The 18,036-nt window shown below is 38.7% G+C and overlaps 1 protein-coding gene across 1 annotated transcript; it reads right to left on the bottom strand.

Moving 5' to 3' along the window:
* Positions 1–15,931: 15,931 nt before the first annotated feature.
* LOC101675725 (RNA-binding motif protein, X chromosome-like) lies at positions 15,932–17,368 on the bottom strand. The gene is given in 2 exon segments (XM_013049659.2): positions 15,932–16,492; positions 16,495–17,368. Coding segments are annotated over 2 exon segments (1,194 nt in total). The 5' UTR covers positions 17,249–17,368; the 3' UTR covers positions 15,932–16,052.
* Between the last annotated feature and the right edge of the window lie 668 nt (positions 17,369–18,036).

The following is an 18,036-nucleotide window of genomic DNA, read 5'->3' as shown; positions in this document are numbered from 1 at the left end:
CTTATGATTTTTTCCTCTCTCATTTGTGATTTGATGATTATTTAGGTCATTTCTCTTTTCTTTTTGATAAGTATGGCCAGGAATTTATCAATGCTATTAATTTTTTTAAGAACCAGCTCATGATTTCATTGATCTGTTATATTGGGGTGTTTTTTTTTTGTTTATATCATTTATTTCTAGTCCAATCTTTCTTATTTCCCTTCTTCTGATGGCTTTGGACTTCATTTGTTGTTCTTTGTCTATCTCCTTTAGGCTTAAGTTTACATTTCTTCTTTGAGATTTTTCTTGCTTCTTGAGGTAGGCCTGAATTTGTGGTCTTTCTACATTTTTTCTTGTGGTTGACTTCAAGCTTCCTAGATTTGTGGTTGGAAAAGATGTATGGTATGAACTCAATCTTTTTATATTTGTTGATGCCTGATTTGTGACCTCGTATGGGACCTATTCTGGAGAATGTCCCATGTGCACTTGAGAGGAACGTGTATTCTGCTCCTTTAGGATGAAATATTCTGAATATATCTGTAAAGTCCATCTGGTCCATTTGTCATGCAAAGCCATTGTTTCCTTGTTGATTTTCTGCTTAGGTGATCTGTCCATTGCTGTAAGTGGGGTGTTAAAGTCCCTTACTATTATTGTATTATTATCAATAATATGTTTGTTAGTATGTGTTCCTTTATGTTTGTTATTAAGTGTTACTAAGGATGCTCCCCTTTGGGGTGCATAAACATTAACAATTATTAGATCTTCTTATTGGATGGACCCCTTTACTATGATAGAGAGCCCTTCTTCATCTCTTGTTACAGTCTTTGGATTAAAATCTATTTTGTGTGATAGAAGTATTGCTACTCTGGCTTTCTTTTGACTTCCATACGCATGGTAAACTTTTCTCCATCCCCTCACTTTTAATCTGCAGGTGTCATAAGGTCTAAAATGAGTCCTTGTAGGCAGCAGATAGATGGATCTCATTTTTATCCATTCTGACACCTTATGTCTTTTGATTGAAGCATTCAGTCCATTTGCATTCAGAGTAATCTCTGTTACAGATGAATTTAGTGCCATTTTATTACTTGTTTTGTCATTGTTTCTGGAGATTTTCTGTGTTCCTTTCTAGTCTTTGTGTTCCTTCTAGTCTTTAGTCCATTCTAGTCTTCTAGTCTAGTTCCTTTCTAGTTCCTTTCTAGTCTTTCTAGTCTATTTCCTTTTCTACTCCTTTCTAGACTAGACTTAGTCTCTAGTCTAGTTCCTTTCTGGTTCCTTTCTAGTCTAGTCTAGTCTAATCTTTTGGTCTTTCCCACTCAAAAAGTTCCCTTTGATATTTCTTTCAGGGCTAGTTGAGTGCTCACAAACTCCTTTAGTGTTTGTCTGGAAAACTCTTTATCTCTCCTTCTATTCTGAATGACAGCCTTGTTGGATAGGGTATTCTTGACTGCATATTTTTCCCATTCAGTACATTGAATATATCATGCCACTCTCTTCTGGCCTGCCAGGTTTTTGTGGAGAGATCTGCTGCTAATCATGTTCATCTTACCCTGTAAGTTAGGGACTTCGTTTGTCTTGCTGCTTTTAGGATTTTTTTTTTCTTTATCTCTATATATTGCAAATTTAACTGCAATACCTCTTGGGTGTTGGCCTGCTTTTGTTGATTTTGATGAGATTTCTCTGTGCCTCCTGGATTTGGAAGTCTGTTTCCTTCCCCAGATTGGGGAATTTCTCAGTTATAATTTCCTCAAATAAAGCTTTTCTCCCTTTTCTCTCTTCTTCTTCTTCTCCTTATGGGATTCCTATTATAAGAATCTTACTGTATTTCATGAGTCACTCTGTTCACTAAGCCTACTTTCCAGATTCAACATTTTTCTTCCCCTCCTCCTTTCAGTTTCATCATTTTCCATAATTGCATCTTCTGTATCACTTATTAATTCCCCTGTTTCTTCCATCTTTGAGATCATTACATTCAGTTTTTATCTTACTCATTGTATTTTTTTTTTCATTTTTGGCCTGATTGGTTATAAGCTTTTTCATCTCTGTAGTAAGGGTATCCCTGATGTCTTCAATCTTTTTCTCAAGCACAACTAGTATCCTTAAGATTGTTGCTTTAAGTTCTGGCTCAAGTGTATTACCTATATCTGTTTCCATTAGATCCTTGGCCCTGACCATTTTTTGTTCTTTCTGATCAATTCCTCCATCTTGACATTTGGTTTAAGTCTCTGTCTTCTCTGTGTTAGGAAAACCTATATGTTTCCTGCTCCTGAGAGTTGCCTGTCTGAAGCAGTGCAGTGCACTTTGGGCTTTATCTCACCCAGCAAGCTGTTTTAAAACTCACAACTTTAGGGACCTAGTAAGTCAGGCACCTATGCTGGTCTTCTGGGTAGGGTTTTGCCATACTGGAACTGATACAGGTTTGACCCAGAGGGCAGTCTTACTAGATTGCAGGACCATGGGATTTGAAGCAAAGCACACTAAAGAGCCAGTATTCATTTTAGCCAGCCTCAGCAGGTGTCTCTTCACCTATGCTGATGTGTGGGGAGGGATATGGCACCCTCCAGCACTTTCCTCCCTGGAGGGGCAATGCCACCACACTCAGATGTACTCCAAAAAGAGAACAGTCTCCCCCAACAATATGTCATAAGCAAATATCACACCACACCCTCTGCCCTCTCCCCTATCCCCCAGCTATCCTGGGATACCCTCTCCAGGAATACTGTAGTGCCCTCTAGGCTCTATACCAACCGTGCTGTAGACTTGTAAAACTCTAGTCTTTGAGCTCTGCTGTTTGTAAAAACTCAAGACAACCAGACCTTTCACTTTTCCCAGTCAATGGCTTTGGGAAGATGTTCTTGTGTGATCTTCTCTCTCTCCAAATACAAGCTGTATTTTAAAAAGGAATTCTCAAAACTCAATGACAAGAAAATAAACAACCCAACTAAGAGTGGTACAAGACTTTAGACACTTCACAGAAAAGGATGTATTGATTGCAAATAATCATATAACAGATTCAACATCATTAGTTATGAGGGAAATGCAAATTAATGCCATAATGATATACTCTAATACAATTATTAAAATCATATACAAATATATAAATATAAATATACTGACTATACCACATGCTGGCCAGAATGCAGAACAACTGGATCTTTCATATATTACTGTTTCAGAATGTAAAATTATGCAGCAATTCTGAAAAAATCAGTTTGAAAAGGCAGGTTTGTTAACATATATACAAACTATTGCTATGTACACATATGCCCTAAAGAAATGGATGCCTGTATTTCCATAAAAATTTCTACCCATATACCTATTATAGCTCTACTTATAATTGCCCCCAAGACTGGACCAAAAATATCCTTAAATTGGTTAATGAATAAACAAACAGTGGTATACCCATTCATTGGAATACTATTTAGCAATAAAAAGGAGTACCTATTATCTTATATAACAATTTGGTTGAATCTGCAAGGCACTTTTACAGAAAAATGGCATTTTTTACAGAAAAATTGGTTTAGAAAACATTTCCTAACCAATTTTATGATGCCAGCTTTACCCTGATACCAAAACCAGACACAGTGAGAACAAACAAAAACACCAAACCTTAAAGACCGATGTCCCTCATGAATATAGATGCAAAAAGATCTTTTTTTAAAAATTTTTTCAATTTATTTCTTTTCAGAAAAACAGTATTCATTATTTTTTCACCACACCCAGTGCTCCATGCAATACGTGCCCTCTATAATACCCACCACCTGGTACCCCAACCTCCGACCCCCCCCGCCACTTCAAACCCCTCAGATTGTTTTTCAGAGTCCATAGTCTCTCATGATTCACCTCCCCTTCCAATTTACCCCAACTCCCTTCTCCTCTCTAACACCCCTTGTCCTCCATGATATTTGTTATGCTCCACAAATAAGTGAAACCATATGATAATTGACTCTCTCTGCTTCACTTATTTCACTCAGCATAATCTCTTGCAGTCCAGTCCATGTTGCTACAAAAGTTGGGTATTCATCCTTTCTGCTGGAGGCATAATACTCCATAGTGTATATGGACCATATCTTCCTTATCCATTCGTCCGTTGAAGGGCATCTTGGTTCTTTCCATAGTTTGGCGACCGTGGCCATTGCTGCTATAAACATTGGGGTACAGATGGCCCTTCTTTTCACGACATCTGTATCTTTGGGGTAAATACCCAGGAGTGCAATGGCCCGGTCATAGGGAAGTTCTATTTTTAATTTCTTGAGGAATCTCCACACTGTTCTCCAAAGAGGCTGCACCAACTTGCATTCCCACCAACAGTGGAAGAGGGTTCCCCTTTTTCCACATCCTCTCCAACACATGTTGTTCCCTGTTTTGTTAATTTTGGCCATTCTAAGTGCTGTAAGGTGATATCTCAATGTGGTTTTAATTTGAATCTCCCTGAGGGCTAGTGATGATGAACATTTTTTCATGTGTCTGATAGCCATTTCTATGTCTTCATTGGAGAAGTGTCTGTTCATATCTTCTGCCCATTTTTTGATATGTTTGCTTGCTTCGTGTGTGTTGAGTTTGAGGAGTTCATTATAGATCCTGGATATCAACCTTTTGCCTGTACTGTCATTTGCAAATATCTTCTACCATTCCGTGGGCTGCCTCTTTGTTTTTTTTACTTTTTCCTTTGCTGTGCAGAAGCTTTTGATTTTGATGAAGTCCCAAAAGTTTATTTTCACTTTTGTTTCCTTTGCCTTTGGAGACGTATCTTGAAAGAAGTTGCTGTGGCTGATATTGAAGAGATTACTGCCTATGTTCTCCTCTAGGATTCTGATGGATTCCTGTCTCACGTTGAGGTCTTTTATCCATTATGAGTTTATCTTTGTGTACGGTGTAAGAGAATGGTCGAGTTTCATTCTTACTTATAGCTATCCAGTTACAGCATGACCAAGGAAGGTCTTTTTCTAGGAATTCAAGGCTGCTTCAATATTTCAAAATCAATCAATGTAATTCATCATATTAAGATCTTACAGAAGAATTATGTAATATTATAATTTAATGTAGAAAAAACATTTGGCCAAATCCAACACTCATTTAAGATAAAAATTCCCCACTCTAGGAATAGAAGGTAACCTCCTCAACCCAATTAAGGGAATCTGTAAAAAGCCTACATCTAACATTATATTTAGTGGTGAAAAACTGATTATTTTCCCCCAATATTAAATAGAAAACAAGTGTGTTTTCTCTCATCTCTTCCATCCAGTGCAGGAATGGAATTCCTACTCTGTGCATTAAGACTAAAATAAAGGAAATTTAAAACATACAAATTTCAAAGGAGGAAATACAACTGCACTCATTGGCATATGACATGCTTTTCTTTTTAGAAAATCTCAAAGAATCTACTGGGGAAAAAAACCTCCTAGAACTAGTAAGTGAGCATAGCAAAGTTGCAAAACATATGGTCAATGTACAAAAATCAATAATATTTCCACATACTTGCAATGAACAATTGTAACCTGAAATTTAAAACACCGTAGTATTTATAATAGCTTCATTAACAAATTAAATATTAAGCATAAGTCTAACAGAGACCCAAATAAGAGATTAATGATATTAGTTTTTTATTATAGGATGGAAAGCTGAATAGAACAGTATCCCATATATTATAGAATTTGAAATTTAGTAGGGGACAAATATATGTTTTCAAATAGGTACTGGGTAGTTTTTGACTAATGTCACAAGTAAGGTATTATCAAGGGTTTGTATGAACTTTGAAGAGGAAGAGATTGTACCAAAATAGATTAGGAACCAGAAATTTCATTGCACCTGGAAGGATGGGCAGGATTCAGGTAGATGGAGGGGCAGAAATTGTGATAGGAAGAAGGAATGTTATAAACTCAATACATAAATGGGAAAATTCATATTTTATGTGGGGGAATAGTAAGTAGGTCTTACAGAAGCATGAAGTTCTAGTAAGGAGTTCTAAAATATAAACTAGAAAGATAGCTTTGTGGAGATTTAATGTGCTTCAAATATCAGCTGGTACAATTTGGATTGCATTCAGTTTAGAATAGAGAACCAATCAAAGAAAGCATGTGTTTATAATTGTACTCTTACCAAAGTAACAGGAAATAATGTAAATATGCTAAGAGGAAATTCTAGGCTTGCATGGGTAGTAGGCATTTGTAGAAGAGTTGCCTAGATAAGAGGTTTATAGTGTAGTTGTTACAGTGTCTGTCTCTATGGAAATAGGAGTTGGGGACTCAGCTTGCCAGGGTATTAATACACTACATTTAGAAATTATAAACCCAGAGATAAGCATTTAACTGATGAAAAACCAGAGGGCAAAGCTGGGTGAAGCAGGCATGGAGAGAGAAACTCACTGAAGCAAATTTGGAGAGTTAATTTGATCTAAGAAACAGAGCGGTAGATAGGTGAACAAATGGGCAAAACAGTCATGAATTGGAGCAGAAAGGGAGCAGTGGTCAGGCAAGATAAGCTTGCCTGAGAGCCAAAAAATCTTTTATAACTGAATTCCAATGAATGTGGACATACTCATATCCTGTAACTCACCCCAAAACATTACACATTTCAGACATAGTAATCTGTTCAACATCCCCAATCTCATCATTCATTTCAGGCCTTCATGCATTTGCACATGCATTTTCCAGCTTCCCTTAATGTTTGTCCCTCCTTCAGCATCTTTTTCATCCCTTTTTCACCTGGCATACACTTCTCCTTTAAAGCCTAGTTCAAATGTCAAATCCTTGGTGAAGGTTTAGGCACAGTTAGAGGCCCCCTTCCTTGTTCAAATCTCTGCTAAAGCATGTTGCATTGTAGCTATCTTCCTCCTCTCATTAAACCTTGACCTCTTTATGAACTGAGATTCTATCTTATCTATTCTGTATCCATAGTACTTGATATAATGCCTGGAACATAGTATGTAGGAAATTGAATTAATTAATCAATTAACTAGTTCATTTTTAAGAAACCATGGGCTTTAATCTGCCTTATTTGAAAGGGGTCTTACTCTAGTCATTGATATTAACTCTCACTATGGATGTTCCCCTGGCAGTGGAGTATGTTATACTCTGTAATCACATTGACTATGAATCATATTGGTTGGTGAAAAATACCAGTGTCTCTAATTTATCAGTTGTAGGGATCAGATAAGAAATATTTATTTCTTTACTTTGTTGCTCTGGTGAACTCTCAGAAAGTTTAGTTGAAAAATCAGTGGTGGGTTATTTGTAGAAAAACAGTAACTCTGAACTGGTGTACATAGTTATGGGCATTCAGTTCCCAGGGCTTCATTTTAGTTCTGTAACTGTTCCATACAGGTCCTTGAGATAACTATGTTGACGTAGGAATTCCAAATGATCCAAACCACGAATAACTTCTTTCTTTAATCAGAGATATGGGTGACTACAGTGGTAATGATTACCACAGATGCTGAGCTTGGCAGGATAATTCCCTGAAGTCTACATGGAGGTTGTGGCATGAGTCTTAGGGGCCAGGAAATATTCAGGATAAAAGTGATATTGCATGGAATGGTATCTTCTGCATTGCAGAGGAAAGATTTGTTTTTAATATAAAACCATACATTGGAAAAGATATTCATTTTTGAAGGTTTTTGAGTAATACTTAGGGACTAGTTTAGATATAAATTTTAATGTATTCTGTCTGACCATCTGAGAACAATCTACTGAGGTTAAATTTCACCTAGAGGGGAAGAAATAGAGATTTTCAAAATAGAATTAGTAGATGGTGACCTTGGCCTATAAGGACCTGATTCCAAAGCCAGTGGAGAGTTTGAGAGACATTTTTTTTTAAGATTTTATTTATTTATTTGACAGAGAGAAATCACAAGTAGATGGAGAGGTAGGCAGAGAGAGAGAGAGAGAGAGAGAGGGAAGCAGGCTCCCCGCCGAGCAGAGAGCCTGACGCGGGACTCGATCCCAGGACCCTGAGACCATGACCTGAGCCGAAGGCAGTGGCTTAACCCACTGAGCCACCCAGACGCCCCTTGAGAGACATTTTTGAAAGCTATTAGTGGTGTCTTATAAACTTATGGTTAAGGTATTGAGCACCACAAAAAAGGGAGTCTTATTACAAAATAGAGTTCTCAATAAAGCCCTAGATATTATGGCATAAGAGGTTGAAGTTTAACCAAAGAGTTTTTGAAAGGCCTTTCTGCCTTCTAGTTGATTCCTCTACCAAAGAGTCCATTTCATTTGCCTCTAAATGGATTCCATATTAATTATATTGGAAAAGCTGAAGCCAGGGTTTCATAGCATAGACATGGAATGTAGATTTGTTTCCTGAGGGTGAAATATAAGAAGTGCAGAGGTATGACTTCAGTATTGTATTAGGTCAAGTGCAGAAACAGAAAATGTGTCTACATATGCAAGAGTCTTTGTTATATAAGGAAGATAATCTTATGTTCTTATGTTCTTACATTAGTCTTATATTCAACAGTTCTTTGTTGCAGCCCTAAGTTTATGAAATAACTTATTCCAAAGCATAAAACTTATAACAAATAAATATGAAGGTTCAGGTCTTCATTATTTCTGCTGAGAAGTTAGCTGTTAATCTTATTGGAGTTTTCCTATAAGTGACAGGTGGTTTTCCTCTTGCTGATTTCAAGATTTTCTCTTTGTCTTTAATTTTTAGCATTTTTACTATGATATATCTGTTTGTGGGTTTTGTTCAATTTCTCCTACTTAGAATTTGTTGAGTTTTCTGGATGTGTGGATTATTGTTTTTTTTTCTTTTTAGTAAATTTGAATTTTCAGCCATTCTTTAAATATTTTTCCTTCTGTCTCTCCTCTCCTTGCATTCTCATTATGTGTATATCGGTGTGCTTAATGGTGTCCCATGCTACTCTGAGGTTCTGTTCCTTTTTCTTCTTTTTTTCTCTTTCTGTTGTTCAGCATGCACAGTCTCTATCAACATCTCTTCAAGTTCATTAATTCCTTTTTTCTTCTAGTTTGAATGTACTGTTGAACCTTTATAATGATTATAAATTTTCAGTTATTGCACTTTCAACCTCAGAATTTTTATTTGGTTCTTTAAAGAAATTTTCTTTTTTAAAAGACCTGAACCAGAGGCAGACACTTAACTGACTGAGCCACCCAGGTGTCCCAGAAATTTTCTCTTTATTGACATTCTCTGTTTGATGGAACACAATCACCATATTCTTCTTTATTTAATCAAATTTTAGTTCAGATCAGGCAACCTTACTCATCTTTACATATCTGCTACCTAGCACAGACCCTGAAACTTAATGAGGATGTAATAGCTTGCAATAAATTTGTGTTGAGCAAATAAAAAATAATTAGTTTGGTTCTGCGCATATGTTTATAATGGCTATTTATAGCTCTTATCTGTTTAATCTAATATCTGGTCACTCTCACAGGCAGCTTTTGTTGCCCTTTTTCCCCTCTAATGTTTAGGTCATATTTTCCTGAGTTTTTTTTTCCTTTCTTTTTTTAGTGCATGCCTTATAACTTTTTTTGTTAGAAAATGGACATTTTAAATAGTATATTGTAGCAACTCTGGGTACTGTTACCCCTTCCCTGACTTATTACTGTTATTTCCTTATTTCCTTGTTTAGAGACTGGCTGAGTTGTTTTTAGTGAAGTATGATTCCTCCTCCAGACTCCACAGTGTTAAGTCTCTGATTGTGCTCCTTAAGAGAACACAGCTTTGGGTACATCACAGTCATCTTAGGATAACAGTAGTTCAGTAGAGTTCTCAGCCACTTATTCCCTGACCACATCCAGCTGTTATGCTTCTATTGTTTACAACAATGCCTGTGGCATCAATTCTACCACAAACTAATTTAATCAAATTGTGGCTTTTTTTAAGGAACAGTTTCTGAGGTCAGGGTTTGATTTTTTTTTTTTCTTAAACCCAGAAGAGCTCCTACAAGCTGTTTTATTCCCCACTTCTCTCCAGCATACTTGCCAGCCTATATTCTATACTGTATATTATCAGATCCACACATTTCCTCCCAAATCCCCTTACTACAATCTCTGCTTTTTTGGAGAGCATTCTTAGGTTTAAACATCTGCATGCTCTGTTGCAAATGAAGTCAATTCCTTTGGGAAAAGACTGAGAACTGTTTTACAGCCTGCTTCTGCTCCTCTCTGCCCAAGACAAAATCTCTGAGCTGGGGCTGTGAAGCCAGTCGTGAGGACAATGTGGAGATTCTCTGAGTGACACACTCACTCGAGGAGCTGATGCTCAGTGGATGGGTGTCAGTAGTCTGACAGTAGTTAGCTTACCTCTCTTGATGTCAGAGGAAGAGCTGTCAGAGCTCCAGAACTCTGTGCCATACCCATGCCCAAGCTAGAGCTTCTATTTAATGATGAATATTATACAGAAGGGACTCCCTACCTCTTGACTACAGTTGTCTAAGACTTGGCCCTAACAATTGGTAGGTGGGGGAAGGATGGGAAATCCTACTTCTGAGGAAAATGCCTTCCAGTTAGGAACTGGGGTGAGAGGGAGTCATGTATTCTCAGCTGCAGCAGTGTGGAGTGAAGTGCCCAGTTTGCTGAGCTGGGAAGTGGAGAGAGAAAAAGCCGTCCTGATTCACACCACAAACTCTTGCCTTTGTTTCTTAATTTTGAAGATTTTCTTGGTTAGACATTTATTTGCTGTTTGCTCTTAGGAACATTTCCAGAGGCTTAAACATTTTTTAAAATAATTTTTACTGGAGAGCACGTTAGCAGAGCAGCTCACACTGTCATGCCACAAGTAAAATTTTCAGAGTTTTGACTAAACCTCTTCCTTTCTTTTTCTGTCTATATCCACTCCCTTGATTTCACGCAGTCTCATGGCTTTAAATATCAACTATACATTGATGACTCTCAAATTTACATCTCCTGCAATAGTCTTTTCCTCTAAATTTGTTTCATATATCCAACTTCCTAGCTAATATCTCTACTTGGATATCTAATAGGCATCTCAAACTTAACATGTCCAAAATTGAACTATTGATGTGTGTCTCATCCTAAAACCTGCTTTTTCACAGCCTTCACTGTCTTAATAAATACAAATTCTTATCTCCCTTTTGCTCTAGTCAGAAATCTTGGAGTCATTCTTTTTTTTTTTCCTTAAAGATTTTTATTTATTTATTTATTTATTTGGCAGAGATCACAAGTAGGCAAAGAGGCAGGTGGCAGGGGAGGGGGCAGCAGGTTCCCTGCTGAGCAGAAAGCCTGAAGTGGGGCTTGATCTCAGGACCCTGGGATCATGACCTGAGCCAAAGGCAGAGGCTTAACCCCCTGAACCACCCAGGTGCCCCTCTTGGAGTCATTCTTGACTTCTTTCTTTCTCAATCCACATCCAATCTACTGGCTAATATCATAGGCTTTATTCCTTTTTATTTTTATTACCATATAATGTATTTATTTGTTTTAGGGGTACAGGTCTGTGATTCATCAGTCTTATACAAATTACAGTCCTCACCATAGCACATACCCTCCCCAATGTCCATCACCAAGCCACCCCATCCCTCCCACCCCCCTCCACTCCAGCAATGCTTAGTATCCTGAGATTAAGAGTCTCTTATGGTTTGTCACCCTCTTTGGTTTTATCTTCTTTCATTTTTTCCCTCTCTTCCCCTATGATTCTCTGTTTTTTTTTTCTCTTAAATTTCACCTATCAGTGAGATCATATATAATTTTCTTTCTCTGATTGACTTATTTCACTTAAGATAATACCCTCTAGTTCCATTCATTTCATTGGAAATGGCAAGATTTCATTTTTTGATAGCTGTGTAATATTCCACTGTGTGTGTGTGTGTGTGTGTGTGTGTGTGTGTGGCCTCTTTATCCATTCATCTGTCAATGGACTTCTGTGCTCTTTCCATAATGTGGCTATTGTAGACATTGCTGCTATAAACATTGGGGTGCATGTGCCCCTTTGGATCATTATGTTAGTATCTTTGAGGTAAAAACCCAGTAGTGCAATTTCTGGGTCATAGGGTAGCTTTACTTTCAATTTTTTTAGGGACTTCTAAACTGTTTTCCAGAGTGGCTGTGCCAGCTTGCATTCCCACCAACAGTGGAGGAAGTTTCCCCTTTCTCTGCCTCCTCACCAATATCTGTCATTTGCTGCACTGTTGATTTTAGCCATTCTGACTGGTGTGAGGTGGTATCTCACTGTGGTTTTAATTTGTATTTCCCTGATGCCAAGTGATGTGGAGTACTTTTCATGTGTCTGTTGGCCATTTTATATGTGTTCTTTGGAGAAATGTCTGTTCATGTCTTCTGCCCATTTGTTGATTGGATTATTTGCCCTTTGGGTGTTCAGTTTGATAAGTTCTTTATAGATTTTGGATACTAGCCCTTTATCTGGTATGTCATTTGCAAATATCTTCTCCCATTCTGTCAGTTGTCTTTTGGCTTTGTTGACTGTTTCCTTTCATGTGCAAAATCTTTTGATCTTGATGAAGTCTCAAGATTTCATTTTTGCCCTTGCTTCCCTTGCCTTTGGTGATGTCTTAGGAAGAAGTTGCTGCAGCTGAGGTTGAAGAGGTAGCTGTCTGTGTTCTCCTCTAGGATTTTGATGGATTCCTGTCTCACATTGAGGTCTTTCATCCATTTTGAGTCTATTTTTGTGTGTTGTGTAAGGAAGTGGTCCAGTTTCATTCTTCTACATGTGGCTGTCCAATTTTCCCAACACCATTTGTTGAAGACACTGTCTTTTTTCCACTGGACATTCTTTCCTACTTTGTTGAAGATTATTTGACCATGGAGTTGAGGGTCCACTGCTGGGCTCTGTATTCTGTTCCATTGATCTATATGTCTCTTATTGTGCCAGTACCATACTGTCTTGATGATTGCAGCTTTGTAATACAGCTTGAAGTCCAAAATTGTGATGCCACCAGCTTTGGTTTTCTTTTTTAACATTCCTCTGGAATCTTGGGGGCTTTTCTGGTTACATACAAATTTTAGGATTATTTGTTCCATTTCTGTGGAAAAAGTTGCCATTTTGATAGGGATTGTATTAAATGTGTAGATTGCTTTAGGCAGCATAGACATTTTCACAATATTTGTTCTGCCAATCCATGAGCATGGAACTTTTTTACATTTCACTGTGTCTTCCTCAATTTCTTTCATGAGTATTTTACAGTTTTCTGAGTGCAGATTCTTTGCCTGTTTGGTTAGATTTGTTCCTAAGTATCTTATGGCTTTGGGTGCAATTGTAAATGGGATCAACTCCTTAATTTCTCTTTCTTCTGTCTTGTTGGTGTATAGAAATGCAACTGATTTCTGTGCATTGCTTTTATATCCTTTCACTTTACTGAATTCCTTTATGAGTTCTAGCAGTTTTGGGGTAGAGTCTTTTGGGTTTTCCACATAAATATTATTATATCATCTGCATAGGCTTTATTCATAACATATTTCATGATTTGCCCTCTTCTCAAACCCTCCAGCCAGGTCCAAGCTACTATTTATCTCTTCCCTGGATTGTTGCAGTACCTTCCTAATTGGTCTCATTTAATCTAGACTTCATATGGTTCTTCTCCTTTCTATCTCCTTTCTATCTCCTAACATCACATCAAGTCTCTGCTTAAAACCATCTGATATCTTCTCAACTCAGAGAAAAAGTTTATGCTCTTACAATGGCCAAAAAGGCTCCGTAAGATCTGCATATCCCATTCTCAGTTTACTCTGACCTCATCTGAGATTACTGCTGCCCCTCACTCTGCTCCATACTTACTCTCCTCTTTAACACACCGACTTCACTTGCACCTTGGAATCTTTGCACTTGTTATTCCCTCTGCCAGGAACACTTCTCTTAGTTATTTACATAGATTCCTTCCTTTTCACCTTCAAGTCTTTGTTCTTAAAACTCAGGAGGGCTTTCATGGGACACCTGGATGGCTCAGTCACTTAAGCATCTGCCTTCAACTCAGGTCATGATCTCAGGGTTCTGGGATTGAGTCCCACATCTAGCTCCTTGCTCAGCAGGGAGCCTGCTTCTCTCTCTGCCTGCCACTCCTCCTGCTTGTACTCTCTCTCTCTCTCTCTGACAAATAAATAAACATCTTTTAAAAATTGCTGTCATTACTCCTTGTCCCCCTTCCCTGCTTGCCACCATCCAACATAATGTATATTTCAATTATTTATTTTATATATTGTCTGTCTCTCTGCTAATAGGTTGTAACACTCATGAAAACAGGAATATTTTTGTTTACCACCCAACACATAAGAATAGTGTCTGACACAAAATTTATTCTAAATAAATATTTAGAATATTTATGAATGAATGAATAGATTTCAATGGAGAGAGGGAGTATAAGGGAACTTTCTTGGATGGGAAAATGAGATATAAGAAGTGAAGTCATGAGACCTTATTTGCCTCACAAATTGATCACAAGCCATCTTTGGGTATTGCTGTGTGTTGAATGCTTGGATTTTCCCATAATTCATATGTTAATGTCCTAATCCCCAATGTGGTGGTATTAGGAGGTGGGGCCTTTGGGAGATAATTGTCATGAGAGTGGAGCCCTTATAAATGGGATTAGTGCCCTTACATGAAGAAATATGAGAGAGATGATATCTCCTATCCCTGCCATATGAGGACACAGTAAGAAGGCAGACATCTTCAAACCAAGAAGACGGCTCTCACCAGAACCCACCCATGCCAGCACTTTGATATTGGACTTTCAGCCTCTAGAACTGCAGGAAATAAATGTATGGTCTTTGAACCACCCAGTCTGTGGATCTTGTTATAGCAGCCCAAACTAACTGGGGAAGACATGTATGTGAGCTCAGATGTGCCTCAGTGCCCAGTACTACTTCTCTTCCACCCATAATCCAGTCAAGTCATTAGGTATTTGATCTGTAAATCATGACTTGGACCATGGCATTGCTTCTCAATGGCCATGGGCCCAGTACCCTCTCACAAGACCTAGACACACTGGTGGATTTACCGTCCTTTCCATATTCTGCTAACTATTGTAGTCACATGACTTTGAACACACAGACACACAGTGTCTGTTTCTATGTGTATAGTTAAGGGGAAAATGATGAGAGTGTTGAGGGTGGTGTTTGAAATATAACTATTGTAGTCCTGGAGTCAGAGCCATAGTTCAGCCCCAGTCATTACTTTGCTCAGAACTTCAGTATCCCACTCAAGGATCTTCCACAGATACACCATTGTGAAAATACCTTATTAATATAATGAGATTTTCAAGGGACTCTGAAGCCCTATTTCCATATTTAATAAATGAAGAATCTGGGCCCCAGAAAGGGGAAGAAACTTGCTCAACTTCCTATAAATAAAAAATAAGAGAAACTAAAATCCTTTCCTCTTGCCTCCTTGTCTGATGTTCTTTAAAGCAGTAGGTGTTAAATTCCTTTTTTTTTTTTTGTTTTGGCCAAACTTTTTATTTAGTATTCTGTAGTTGCTTAACACACACTTAAGTGGTCTTATTGGGGGGAGGGAAAAGGGGAGGTTCTTGTAGATTCCCAAGGAAATGTCAGAAAGGCAAAATATGGCCAGCATTATCCATTTGGTTTTTTGGGTTTACTGGGTGAATAGCACTTTCCTTCCAGAAGCATCTGATCTCAGGTTTTTCATACGGAGAACATTGAGATTTCAGTTTGAAGACCCTCTGAAATCCTACGAGTAGCATACCCCGACCACCCTCTAACAGCTAGCTTGTTTGTATAGGCAGAAGGATTCACCTCTCCATTTTAGATGGCTAGATGTTTGTGGAAGGTCTTAGAATTGCCTTGCCTCACTTACTGGGAAAAATCTGATATAGGAAGTGGCCTTTAGGGACACTTTTAACTTGAAAAATTACAATACTAGTACACAAGTCAAGTCTTAACACATTTAACATTCGCTTATTGAAAGCAATGTCATAAAGTCAAATAAGATTAAACAGGGTTTACTTTTTTTCCCTCACAAGAACATAAAAATTATGGAAGGGGAACTTAAACAGGAAATTAAAAATAAGGTAACACAGTTTTTCCTTTTAGTAGTCCTTGGGTAGTTATGACAGAAAAGGTTCCACTTTTTTGTTTGTTTCTTTGAACAGGGATTTTGGTCCAAAGTTTTGTTTGTTTTTAGTATCTGCTTCTGCATCCCCCTCTATCAGATCGGCTTCCTCGGCCACCACCTCTTGGTGCTCCGCGGCTTGAACTGCTGTAGGAATCACGTGGAGGAGGGTACCCCCTTTCCATAGAAGGGGGAAGCCCTCTTTCTTGTCTGCCAAACCGATCACGACCACTTGAGTAGAGATCACTTCGGCTGCTTGAGTAACTGTCTCGACTTCCACCATATCCGTCACGTGAGCTGCTGTAACCATCATAGCGACTGCTTCCACCATAAGATGGCGGGGGCCCTCGTGTAGGTGGAGCACTACGTGAGTTACCATAACTCTCATATGAATCTCTGTAGGAGCCTCCACTTGGATGATCTGAATAGTCACGATCACAACCATAGCCATCTCTATCACTATAGCCTCTTGACGAGTAGTCATCACGTGAACTGGAATGACCATAACACCGTAAGTATAATCTCTCGGCGGTGGTGCATAATCTCTTGTATCACGAGAATTTGGGTAATCTCTGCTTGAATAGCTGTCTTTAGTGGAGTATCCATCATCTCTCGGGGACAAATAAACACCTCTACGAGAGGGCAGGGGTTCCCTTCGAGGTGGGCCTCCATAACTATCTCTTCCACGTGACGCAGGAGCTCTTCCTCCCATTCCACTGCTGCTGCGAACTGGTCCTGAAGGGGGAGATCTTTTAGGAGGAGGACCACCACTTCGTGGTGCTTGAGTAACTGCACTTCGTGGTGGTGGTCCTCTTTTTACTGGAAGTGGTCGCCTGGAAGAACTCATGTTAAAATTCATGGAATAGCCACCATCATCCATGTGCCCTCCACGTGAGGGAGGTCCCCTGGTTCCTCCACTTCCTCCTCTTCCGCCTCTAAGAGCTCTTGGAGGACCTCTGCTTCTTGGAGGTGGCGGTGGTCCACGTCTACCACTTTCAAATGATGGTTTAGTGGCTTGTTCTACTTTGATGGCTTTTCCATCGAAGGACTTTCCATTCGTGTCTCTGGCTGCATCCTTAGCATCTGCTGGGCTCTCAAAGGTGACAACAGCAAATCCTCTTGATTTGTTGGTTTCACGATCTTTCATCAATAGAACTTCCACTATTCGTCCATATTTGCCAAATACTGCTTCAAGGGCTTTTTCATTTGTTTCTGTATTGAGGCCACCAATGAAAAGCTTTCCTGGGCGATCTGCTTCAACCATTTTTCCCCCTGGTGAGAGTCGGAGGGGTGACAACGGTTTCAAGCTCCTACGAGCTTGCCGGCAGGGGCTTCGTAGCAGCTCAGCACGAGGGAGTGCCGCCGGATCCGAGAACGGAAGAGGGAAGCCCTGTTAAATTCCTTCTTATGGGATGCTCCAGTTGCATAGAACTTTAACAGTCAACAGAAGCATGGTAACAGAAGCTGAATGCAATGCATACATGCTACCAGGGTGTTTTATCTCAGCAATAATTAATGGATATGTCAGGACTTTTGCAAGCAGGTGCATATTAATTTATAGACTTCTAACTTCCTTTTAATTAATCAGAGTCAGAGCACATTTAATTAATATTGTCAGTCTAATTCACTGATAACCAGGTTTGATATTGCAATTTGCAAGGTAGGAGTTTAATCAGCTACGGCATTGCTTCTTTCCTTTTAATTTTTTTTTTTTTTTGACAGTTTGAAGTATCAAGTTCACATGGACACTTTGATAGTGGGGTTATTTGGAATTATATTTCTTTCTGTCATAGGTTAGATGCCTTTGTAAACAAGCTCCAAAGTCAATATTTGTGTACAATAAGTTTAACAGGGAGTGCACTTGAGAATAACATTTGAGAAGGAATAAAGGAAGTAGGATTGTAGAGGAAGAAATTACAATAGAAGACTCAGCCAACTTCTTGAGGAAGTCTGAGGTTGGGAGGTCTTTCAGAGATGTTTCAAAGTAAAGCAAGAGGGCTGAATCTTTGTACCCTACAGGGAGTTATCAATAGATGCAGGCTATCCTGGAGA

The sequence above is a fragment of the Mustela putorius genome, unplaced genomic scaffold (assembly GCF_011764305.1).
Source record: "Mustela putorius furo isolate JIRA1106 unplaced genomic scaffold, ASM1176430v1.1 tig00001114_pilon_pilon_pilon, whole genome shotgun sequence".
NCBI classification, from domain to species: Eukaryota; Metazoa; Chordata; class Mammalia; order Carnivora; family Mustelidae; genus Mustela; species Mustela putorius.
This window is presented reverse-complemented; position numbering and strand designations above follow the sequence as displayed.